The 12307-nt window shown below is 45.5% G+C and overlaps 1 protein-coding gene across 1 annotated transcript; it reads right to left on the reverse strand.

Moving 5' to 3' along the window:
* Nucleotides 1-8158: 8158 nt before the first annotated feature.
* Nucleotides 8159-12230, reverse strand: RPS13 (ribosomal protein S13). Its single transcript, NM_001245298.2, is given in 6 exon segments — nt 8159-8231; nt 8897-8997; nt 9346-9515; nt 10199-10277; nt 11886-11934; nt 12180-12230. Coding segments are annotated over 6 exon segments (456 nt in total). The 5' UTR covers nt 12203-12230; the 3' UTR covers nt 8159-8197.
* Between the last annotated feature and the right edge of the window lie 77 nt (nt 12231-12307).

The raw sequence follows: 12307 nt of genomic DNA on the forward strand, positions 1-12307 counted from the left end.
CCCTGAGGCAGCTGCCAGGCAGAGCTGAAGCTGCAGCCAGCATGGCAGCAAAGAGCATTTAGCAGACACATGTGCTGCTGGGATTCTCTTCTGCCTCCCCTTCCTGCTCCACCTCCATCCTTGTGTCACATCTGCTGCCCGCACACCGAGTGGCACCTGCAGCTCCAGACTGGGTTGCAATTCCAGCAGCAGCAGGCTGCTACACCAACATTGCTCCAAGGGTAAACTGCACCCTACACTGCCACTGAGAGAACTTCTGGGTCCCCTTGGCTGCGTGGTGGCACAGTGATGCCAAAAGTGCCCGTGGCAGGAGGGGGAAAGAGAGTCAGATAACAGCACACACCTGATGAACAGGGAATATATCCACAGTGCACAGATGCAGAGACATTGTTCTTCCTAAAATCCTCATCACTAAAGCAAATTGAAGCCTAAATGAACATGAATGGGGCTTGGCACTTTTTCCAGCCATGGAAGTGGGGAATCTTTAGCAGATCACCAGGATACACCATCTTGGAGGGAAAGTGATGGAAGAGACAGCACTCAGACTACCCCAGGTATATCTAACTGGCAGAGATCAGAGGAAGTTACAAATAACACACATCAGGACTCCAGGCATTTGAACACACTCCCTGATGAGTTTCAGTGCTTTGATAAGTGCAGGAGTACACAGGGACTAGGAAGCAGAAAAAACACCTCACTGCTTGAAATGCCCAGCACAATCTAATCCATGGTCTATTGCTGTTTTTTGTGGCCATAAAAACACGTAGCAATGCCACTGCTGCAGACCTCCAGGACAACTACACCTTAACAGTTCTTCACAGCACCTGTATTTTCCCATGAAAAACACAGAGCAAGAGGCAGTTTCCTAGTATCTCCCAGATCACAGGAGGGGAAATGTTAAGACTAAAAATATATCCATGATCAGCTCTTTTACCCACATAATGTGCTTCTAACCTACCCTTATGCTAATACAGCTTTCTTTCACTTCTAACACATTTCTAACACAAATGCTCAAGGATTAAAAGTCAGGATGCTTAGAGGAAGGCTTATTACTTAGGGTATTGTGACTAATAAAAGTTCTGCTTTTTAACACTGGCTGACGCACATTCAACATGTTCTAGGGGTGTTTTTGAGCAAAAATTCTCATTCAAAAATTTGAATGAGTCTGGGAGGTAGAGATTTGTGCAATCCACAAAGTGTGTCTTGTGGAAGTTCCCATGCAGGCTGCTGAAGCAAATCCAGTGAAGTGTCTGTGGAAACACCCCTCTAAATCAGCACTTGAGGACATCTGCTTTACTGTTGGTGCTGACTCTTACATGACCCATCTCCGCAGCTTCCCAAAACTGCTGCTCAGTTCCTTGTGCTTCCAGAGTGAGCCAAGACATCACAATGGAGTCCAATGCATGTGCTGCTATATCCAGCACTGCTGGGTGAGCCTCAGGTTCACCACCCAAAGTGCCATTGCACTTGACCTTCACTGCAGAGTAAATAAGGAGGCAGAACCCTCCAGTTTAGCCTGGCTGTCAGTGCCATGCTGGAGCAAAAACCACAAGCTTGGACAGGACAGTGGAAGGAATGATCCCAGCCTAAACTGCAAGCTACATAAACAGTCCTAAACTGTTACATTCCGTGGGATTACCCATCAATGTGAGGAACTGCAGCCAAAGCCTGTGTTTTGTTAGACCATATCTGTCATTGGTATCTGCAGTGTGACATTTCCGATTACAGCTGCTTTCAGAGGAGCTTTGCAATTTTGTTGGGCAGACAAATCTAATTGCTGTTTAATACCAAACAACGCTGCAGCAGGACATGATTGCTTTGCTTTAATAACATTGTTCCATTAAACTGCCCAGATTTAACCCTATTAGTTGGATCTCTGAATCAGAAACAAAGCTGACAGGAATCATTCCATGAAACAGAATTTTTTACTTGGCTGATTTGCAGCTCTCAGTTTTATTAAACAGCTGCAGAAGGGACTGATCTTTGTGAAGAAGAGGAGACACAATTTCCAGAGATCACAAACACAGAATTTACCTGTACTTTAAGGAAAATCCTCTATATTTGGCAGCCTAATTGAGGTGATTATTGTGCAGGAATTTACCACAGAACTTGTAAGTGAAGTAGTTTCACATCTGAGCAGTGACAGTGTCTCAACTGTACAACAGGGCCAAGCTCCTTAATTTTCCTGCTTTTTATGTCCTCCTTCCCTACATCCAATACATATACAGAAAGACAAGCTGGCAGCAGGAGACCAGATCACGATCTGCTTTGAGCTGACAGAAGAATTCAGTTATTGTGCCCAAGAGCACAATGAGGTAGACAAGCCTCAGAGACAAAGCTGGCTCCATTTCCCTGGTGCTCCTTTAAGGAAGGAAGGTCCAGCCTACTCCCCACCCTGGGCAGGAAGAGTTTGGGGTTCCCCCCACTCTAAGCCTTGTGTCTCCATCAGTGCAAAGAGGGATTATCTTATGTGCCCACTGCTGTCCACCAAGAGCCACACTGGGATCCTGTGCCAGGAGTCAGTGCCATGGTCTGTGTCTCCAAAAGCCTCTGGGAGCTGCCTCCATGCCCTGCTCTGCACCGCTCCCCGCACAGGCCATTTCCATATAAACACCCAGCTCTGGTTAAAGTGCAACTCTCGCAGGCAGGACACAGGACACAGGCTGGGATCCAGGAGCTCTGCTGGTGCTGAGCTCTCCTGCTGCCCAGCAAACCCTTTCACTGCTTCATGCCTCTGTCACCTTGCAAAGCCAGGGAGTATCTACTCTATTTTCACACAAAACACTGAATTTATGGGTCAAAATTACTACATAAGAGCTGGACATCAGTGAAATGGTGTTTCTGCAACACTCGCATTGTGTGAATTCCAGAAAACTAATCATTACTCAATGCACAAAGAATTTGGGATCACTGAAACCATCACATTCTTGCACATTCCAGGAATGTTATTTGTTAGTAAGGGCTTCATTTATTAATCATATATGGTTTTGAGATCCTAGCTTGATTGAGACTACCTAAATACTATTTTAAAATATTATTCTCGGATTGCTTGTCAGATACAGTATGGAAAATAACAGAATGCTAAACCAAAAGAGAATCCAGACCTGAATCTACTTCTGAAGAAAGTTATCAGGAACAATGACCTAAGTGATGTGTAAGGAGAAATCTGTAGCATAAGTTTGAGGTGTAAATGGAATACCCAATATAATAGAGAGATATTGCTCCATCAGCAGTTTCTGAGAATTTATCAATTTATAGTCCTATCTTTGCCAAGGCCAACAGAGCTGAGCAGGATGGGATGGACTTCCAAAAAAAGGAAAAAAAAATAAGGCAGATGCTATGTTTTTTCTGTAACAACAAAGCAGCAGGAAAAGAGACCTTATGGGGAAACAATTTCTTTTATAGCCTGTATTTCATAGCAGCTTTCAGTGTGCTGTGCACTAAAATATGTCCACTAAAATATACTGTACTGAAAGAGATTTCCATCCCTTTCCTTGCAAATCTCAAATGCCTTCACCAGTAGAACGGCTTCCCTTAGATTCGGATCCTTCCCAAGTTCATTTAACCTGATTAATGTTTAATGGCCGTCACTGGTTTCTTCACCCAGTCAGTCAACAGCTTCTACAGTTCAAAACACCAGTCACCCTCTTCCCACTCAGCATAACACAGGACTCGGGATCTACGGAAATTATTCATCTGCATCAGAAAGAACTTGAAGGAGCAGTAAAAGAGATTGATCCCTGACAGCTGCACTAAACTTGAAAGCCCCTTCCTGGCTCTGAAGAAGGAGAATTCTGACCTGAAAAGGGGTCTTGAGTGAGCAGCCTCAAAGGGAATAAAATATCAGCCTGTAAAGCCAGCAGTCACTAGAAAACTCAGGTGATCTTTTAATGTAGGTACACCTCTAGCCTCAGGCACAGCCGGCATAATTACCTGCCACCAGGATTTCAGCTCAGGCCTTGAGGTACCGGGCTATGCTTCACTTCTTTGCCCCAAACACGGAGGGAGCCTCCAGAAAGGGGCTGCCAGTCCTTCTGTAGTCACCAGGCGCTGTAGCACAATTCACACTGTAGCCTCACACCCATACATACTGCCGTGCCGTGAACATTATCCTTTCCTATCGATTCAGCTCCGGTTACGGCTGCATCTGTGCTGGGTAACATCGCTAATAAATCCTGTGGCAAGGAGAAAGCATCCCGGCTAATCAGCACCACTGCTCGTTACAAATTACAGATTTCTAACCAGAGGTAAAATCTATCCTGAGAGCGGGCAGGAGAGGGGGGAGAGAAAAAGAGGGAAGCCTTCAGTTATCCAACTGCAGCTATGTCCAGCAATCCTTGGGAGCAAGAAGAGGACATTGACGGCTGCACCATTAGCGCAGCAAAGGCCGTGGAAGCGTTTCCTGCTGCCAAGGTCCGTGCTGGCCGAGGAGGGAGGTTCCCAGGCCACAGCCGCCTGTTGTCATGCAAATGTGACGAGTTGTTGAAGGCACTTCCCAGCAACAGCCGCATTTTTTCACCAGTTTGATCCCAGCATTGAAAGGAGAACAAAACAACTGCATGAACGTGAAGCAGCATTAGCTTAAGCCAGAATCACCAGCTAGCCCAGAGCCCGGCGTGCACCGAACCTGCCTTTGGTGAATTCCACAGGCTCTACTGCTCTTTATTTAAATGGGAACGGAGAAAGAAACCGGCCTGTGAGCCCCGAGGAACACGTGAGGTGCTTTTTAACTACCATGTGCTTCATGGTCTGTAAGTGACACTGAAAACAGCACAAGAAAGTGACACACACGGCATCACTCCGAAAAAAACACAGTGCACTTTTCATTCACTTTTTGCTATTTGGTATTACCTGCAAGCAATGATTTTTTTGAGCTGAAAATTAAAATCCACAGTGGTAGAAAATGCAACTGGAAACAAACTGTTTTTAAGAAAAAACAAAGCAACACTTGCAGCTCTACCTTTATAAATCCACATAATTTCTTGCCTTTTCTGATTGCCACTGCTGCAGCTTGGTTTACTTTTTTGCCCCTTTTCAGCTAAAGAAATGGTTTCCAGCAGTGGCAATGACTTAACAGCAGAATAGCTGGTGTTCAAGTTCCCTGACTTGAAATAAATTACTAAGTTGGTTTTTTTTTTCCCCCACAGAGGTACCTGTAAACAGGAAATGTCAATCAGAAAAATTCAGGGGTAAAAGATGGTTTATTTGTCTCCACAACAGAACCAGTCACACACCACCAAAGCCTTCAGAATAAAGAGATACCTAGCGCTGAGAGCCCTCTGGCCATGACTGAATCAAAGCTTTCTCTTAAATCCCTGTCAAGGTTAATCCTTTTCATACTTAAGAGTCACCTTTCAAATGTTTTCCTAGAAATAGAGGTAGAAACTGCACATGCCATGTATTGATTCAACCAAAGACCTTGGTGGACTTACCATTCCAGGTTGGAGTGAAGAAAACATGAAGGTGTGTTCATACATTTGAGCACTGCCCTAGCTGACTCAAATCAGGGTGGGCAAAACTCATGTTACCTAAAGGAAAGAAAGAAAATTGGCTTGCCTGATTTACAAAAAAGGGGGCTGCTCCTCTCTGGAGAAGGAAAGGCCAAGAGAGATGGAAGTGACAGAGGCTGAGAGCTCCTTTCTGATGTGTGCCCCAGCAAAAAGCAGGAAAAAGCTCACACTGGGATAGGTAAAAAATAAAATAATCATCATTCAGATTTGTACCTGCTGGGAGAGCAAAAAGTGCTGCTGGAGAAAAAGGTAATAATGGAAATTTGTACATTGCTACTGAAAATAAGATAAAAGCAGTATATTCTGAAGATTAAATCAAGGCAAGGGAAGCCATAAAGACATGTGACAGTGACAGAAAGCAAGAGAGCAGTGGGATCCAAAGTCTGAGAACACCCATAGTGCTAAGGGAGAGGAAAGCCACACAGCTTGTGCTAGTCCTTAAAAAAAAAATAATAATTTTGAGCAACTATATGCATGTCTGGGTTCATCCCTATTCTCACATCTCTCCAGACAAGAGAAGTTACTGTACCTTTACAGAGAGTGAAAGAAAGACTCCACTTAGTCTCCTGGGCCAATGGATCACCAGTCCTGAGCTGCCCAGGGCAGTCCTGGCGCTCAGAACATGGTAGAAAAGTTAGCAGACTTCCTGAGAGTTTCATAGCCCTGTACCACAAACGAACTCACCTGATCCTTTTCCTCCTGGAGCACATCCCTCTGACACCTCGCTCAGTTTCACAGGTTCCAGGGGGGATTTACCCCTGCCAGTGCTTAGCCCCACTGTTCCCACAGCAGTGGAAGCAGTGGGCACACAATCCTGGGGTTGCCCTGGGGCGAGGGAGACCAACTCCCGCTGTGGCTATGGCAAACCAAAGGGCGAGGGATGGGCAATCCCTGGGCTGCAACAACAGCACCAGCAGGTCAAGGCAGGGGATTCTGCCCCTCTCCTCTGCTCCAGTGAAACCCCACCTGCAGCACTGGGGTGCCCAACGTAAAATGAATGTGGAACTGTTGGAGCAGATCCAGAGGACCGTCATGAAACTGGTGAAAAGAACTGGAGCAGCTCCCCTATGGACAGGACGGGAGAGTTGGGGTTTTTCAGTCTGGAGAAGAGGCTGTGTGCAAACCTCACAGCAGCCTTCCAGTACTGAAGGGGGCCTCCAGGGAAGCTGGAGAGGGACACTTTGTCAGGAGCTGTACTGATAGGACAGGAATCGGTCCAAACAGAGAGTTTAGGTTAGGTATTAGGAACAAATTCTTTGCTGTGAGAGTGGTGAGGCACTGGAACAGGCTCCCCAGGGAGGTTTTGGCTGCCCCATACCTGGAAGTGTTCAAGACCAGATTGGATGGGGCTCTGAGGTGTCCCTGCCCAAGGCAGGGGGTTAGAACTGGGTCATCTTTAATGTCCCTCTGAACTCTGAGCATTACGGCAAAACTGCAACACTATCACCATTGCTCAGCAAGAGAACTGGCGTACATGTCCATCCTCAGGACACCACCTTCAGCTCCAGTGAGCTCCACAAGCTCCCAGAGCCGCAGGAGCAGCCGGCAGCTCCCAATTCCTTGGCGGTGGTTCGGCGGTGGCTGCGGGCGCCGCCTGCCGGCCGCTCTCCGCTCGGCACGCCGCGACCCGGCGGGGCAGCGCCAGCCCCGGCCCGGCCCGGCCCGCTCGGGCGGCGGAGGGGGGACTCCAACCACGCAGCTGCACCCTGCAGAGCAACCTCCTCACCACACCTCTGTATCCAGCTTCGCAACCTGCCACAGGAATCCCGTTCTTCTCTGAAATCCAGGTCCCGCTAGTTATGATCTAGGAAGCAGCTACTACATTGTACAAAAATGACATGGCTTGGATCAATTTAGTCAACTTCTCAAGTAATGCACCCTCACTTAGAAGCAAGACAAAACAACTCACAGTAACTCCATTTATAATTTTTTCCTAGAAAAGAAAGAACCTATCAGTCTGTTTTAAGTATTTCTTCAACAGAAAAATGACTTCAGGTTAAAGCTATTAGAAATCTGGAGGCACAACATTTGCAACAATGACTATCTAATAGCTCCTGCTTTTTGGGTCTAGGGAAAACTCTTTTAGTGAAGACACAACATCTGAGAGCAGCTAAAACTGCTGTCCACGTTTACTCAAATCTCAGATTACTCTTAAAATTACTTAGAAATGACAGCAAGTTAATGCCAAGAGCTGCCCGAGGTCTGCTTAAGCTCTCTGCATAAGCAACAACTCCACATGACCTGTGATGAATTAATTAACCTCTCCAATTTTGTTTTAACCCCTCACTTCCTGCATAACCCCTTCTGCAATTTTTGTATTTCTTCATCTTTCTGCTGTCACTGCTTTCTCCACCAGTTCTGCAGGACACCAGAGGCACAGCCCCACATGAATAAAATGCAATTGCAGTGAATGAGTAGGGCACTTCACCAACTTGAGGCTCTCGGGTAATAGAAAACCAAACCAGTTTAAGCACAGACACCAACATCCAGCTGGTGTACAACTGCAAAAAGCATGGCCCAGATTTGATAATGCAGGACAGCAATACAGAAACCACAGCCACATGCCTGCTCCACCTGGAAAATGTACTGTTCCTAAAACAAGCAGAAGCTTCCAACACACCATTTAAGAGACCACACAAACTCAGGTCTAACGAAAATTTATTCTTTCAGTTAGTCACAGCCAGCTCTTATGCGACCAGGGCAGAAGCTGTCGATGATTCACTAAAAAGAGAGGAGAGAAAAGAGAAAAAGATTAATTGCAGAGGCAGTTTTGCAAACTAGATATCAAAAACAAAGCTTCAATTAAAAGTTTTAACTATCACTTAACTACTACCATAAGCTAAATCACTATTTAAAAATTTCCATGGCCTAAGACTTCACTCTTCCTTTTACAATAAAAATTCTAGGGTGACAGCACAAACCCATGTATTTAAAAACCAGGCCAGCTGCACTTGAGTCTCCTTAGAGAAACAAGGCTAATCCTAACGTCTGTGGGAATTCTATGGAGGCTACCTCTCCTAGAGAAAAGCTACAAGCTACTTTCCTTTTTGTCACAGCTACAAAGCTCACTAAGCTTTGAAAGTAACATGAACTATAAAAGGTACCCGAGAACCCAGACCACAGTTTAAAGTGTTATAAAAATCACCTGGTAGTGATTTCATATAACATATGATTTTTATCCAAGAGTTACAACAGTCATTTAACCCAAGTGTAATGGATTTTCATGGATTTTTCAGTTGAATATTTATGAAAATACTTGTTCTCTGCTGCCTGGTGCGTGTACATGCCTATCACAATGCACTCCTCACCCTCTGAGTAACAGCCCCAGCACAGTTTACAAGACCTTGCAGTATTCAGTGCCAAGAGGAATGCAGGAGAAGACTTACTACTTCCAGTTGGGTGGCAGCACTCTCTTGGTTTTGTAGTAGCGAGCCAACCTATGGATCCTGCTCTCAATCAGAATCAGGCGGAACTTGGCATCTTTGTCCTGGAAAACAAAGTTACATTACAACCCCAACACTACAACTACTTGGGACTTCTCAATACAGAATTCAGATGAGTTCTAGTAAAGCAAATAATCCACAGCTACTGCTAAAAACTTCACATTTCCATTACCAAAGCTTCAGTGTAAGTCAGAGCAGGACCAGAAACACATGGTTTAAACACTGCTGTTAAAATCCTTCTCAAAGACCATTGTCCTTGATCAAAATGCCTCCCCAACCTCAGGAGTATACTCAAAGGGGGGCTAACATCACACAAAAAGTCTTTGCTTTGCCAAGCCGTACACAAACCACTGTGTGATTGAAAATCACAGACACTGAGTTATCTAATTCACCTTCCTGTTTCTCTCAAGATGCTTGCGAACAGCAACTGCTTTCTTGATCAAGTGATAAAGGTCCTCTGGGAGGTCTGGGGCCAGTCCCTTCGATTTCAGGATTCTCAGAATCTTGTTGCCAGTAACAAAGCGAACCTGGGCAACACCGTGGGAATCCCTCAGGATCACACCTGAAACAAACATGTACATCTTTCAATAAAAAGAAGAAACATACACCAACAACCCTGTGAAACTGACCCTACAGTTACAAGCTATAAAAAAAAAAAAATCTTCTCCAAGTTAAAAGCCTTTCTAGTGGCAACTGAAGAAATGGCAGACAATGAGTGAGCAAAACACAACTTATAGAACAGAAACACTTCAGCTCTGGAAGAGTTCAAAACCCAGAACGAGTCCATGGTGCAGCTGCAATGCCTGGCTTAGCAAACCCCATAGAGCTGAGTGTATTGGAAAATTTCCTCCAGGAATCTGGGCACACCCTACTTCCCTGTAACACCTATTAGTGGCCATTCCTAAGGACAGGGTATAAGATGAAACAGTTTTCCACTTGGAAAAAAACCAAACCAAACCAAAAACCCCACTGCCTCACTACATATGCTCCCTGCAAGAACAACACACAAAACATCCCAATGTTGGATTTGCTGATCCTTGTGGCAGGGTATTACCCTAGGACTCGCTGATCCTTGTGGCAGGATATTATCCTAGGACTCTCTGTGGCATCCACAGTGAACAGGTACAACAGAAATGCTGTGTTCTTTTATCACCTTATTTAATATAGGTTGAAGGAACAATTACAATATTACAGTAAGAAAAAATATGAGTTTGTCCCCATTCAGGAGTGGTTTATAATCCTTACCAATTTGAGAGGGAGTCAGGCCTTTTTTAGCCAACTTGTAGATCTGTTCCTTTACATCATCAGAAGTAAGTTTCAGCCACTGAAGAAAATTAGAAGAAAGAAGCCAAACTGTTGAACAACTGCTTAATACAGAGGCAAGCTACAGAAAACTTATAATAAATGGTAGAAATAGATGCTTTGTAATGCTTGAAAAAACAATAAAGAACTGAAATCACTCTTTTAATGATAAAGAAAAATTTCAGCATATAATAAACCCACAGTACTAGTGAAATGTCACTGGGGAAGGCAGAGGTAAAGAGGAGAGTGTCCATTTAAAAATCTCCATAAAGCCTCCAACTGTTTTGTCATCATTTCACTTTACCTGCCATACCAGAAGCACAAATCTAACGTTACAGACAAAAAAAAATCACTGTCCTTGGAAAGGAATTCTTCACCTAAGTCCTTTGATACATACAAAATTGAGACCCATTTAGCCACCTCTCAGTACAGTACCTTCAGAGTTAAGTGAAAAGTCAGACTTAAAGTACACTAATTAATTAAAAAATTGAATGAACCTTCCAAGATAGGACTGTGCCTTTTCTATTAATTTCATGTTAAAGAGGACAGACAAAACCACTGCTACCATGATTATTAATGAGGATACAACACCAACAAGCTATGCTACCCTGACCAGCCATGAGCTACAGAAGCTCCTGGGGTTTTTTTAACTTTTTAGTACTGTCCCAGTATGAAACAGAAAAGTACAGCAAAAATAACATGGAAGTGCTCTAAAGATCACCATTTAAGACAAAATACTAATAAAACTAAGCAGAAAATCCCTACAGGATTTTTAAAAAACCAATATAGCATTTGATCATCCTAACAGGTACGTTTAACCATCAGTAGGACTGCAAGCAGGTTCACATTACCTTACTTTTAATTGTATCTATTTAATTACAGATTTTGTGTTTATGTTCTCATTTCACTGTTTTTTACTCCATGGTTTTCCACATGCACCACAAATTGTTCTTTCTGCCAACAAAGAGATATTCCAAGAAATAATCTTGCAAAGGAGGACAGAGACAGCCTTTTTAAGTGGAAGTGCCCTTGAAAGAACTAAGAGCACACCGGAACTACCACTTTTAGTCCCCTGACCAACAAATTGGTTGTATTTTTGAAGGCAATCTATTTATTCTATAACTGCAAACTCGAGAGTGAAAACAATGATTTAATCTCCAGGAATTACCAGCCTACAGACTCGAAGTACCTGAAGAAATACTTAAATAGAAGATGAAAAGATACTTCTTTGCCAAATAAACCATCTGGCTAGGAAAAGACACTTGCTTCCTTGGTATTCTACGGATTGTATCAGAACCACTGAATTTTTAGGGTTGAGGGACTTCTGGAGATCCAAGCCCTCCCCAGGGCAGGGTCACCTAGAGCAAATTATAGAGGAGCACACCCAGGTGGGTTTTGAATGCTTCCACAGAGGCAGACGCCATGACCTCTGCAGGAAGCCTGCTCCATCACATGCCAAGGAACCATTTACCCAGGCCACAATTTGAAAGTGATGACGTGAAACACTCCAGATCTCGTTCTGTTTGCCTCTGTGGCAAACAGACCCGCTGCGCTGCGGATCCCGTGCAGGAAAGAGTCTGGGGAAGGTTCTGGGGAAAGTTCTGGGGAGGGTTCTGGGGAAGGTACTCACCGTGGGCACGCTGCGCCTGTAGGGCAAGGCCGACTGGGACAGGCCCTTTCTGCGGGAAGAAGCACATCAGACACTCAGCGCCCGAACTGAGGGACTCGGCCCCTCGGCCGCGCCTTCCCCACCCCGCCGCCATGTCCACACGGCCGGCCGCCTCCCTCGCCATCCCCCCACGCGCCGGCGCGCTCCCGCAGCATCGCTCCCGCAGCATTTCTCCCGCCCCGGCCCGGTTGGCGGTGCCCCCCGCCCCCCGTTTAGCGGCCCCGGGCCGTCCCCCGGCGCGGCCCCGGCGCTCACCCCGGAGCGTGCATGCGACCCATGATGGCGGCACAGCGGAGCGGCCAGAAGGAGCGGCCCCGCCCGCGCGCTTCCGCAGGAAGCGCCGGCCCCGCCCACAGCCCCGCCCCCTGCCCGCGGCAGCCAAT

This window comes from Taeniopygia guttata, chromosome 5 (genome assembly GCF_048771995.1).
Source record: "Taeniopygia guttata chromosome 5, bTaeGut7.mat, whole genome shotgun sequence".
Lineage (NCBI taxonomy): Eukaryota > Metazoa > Chordata > Aves > Passeriformes > Estrildidae > Taeniopygia > Taeniopygia guttata.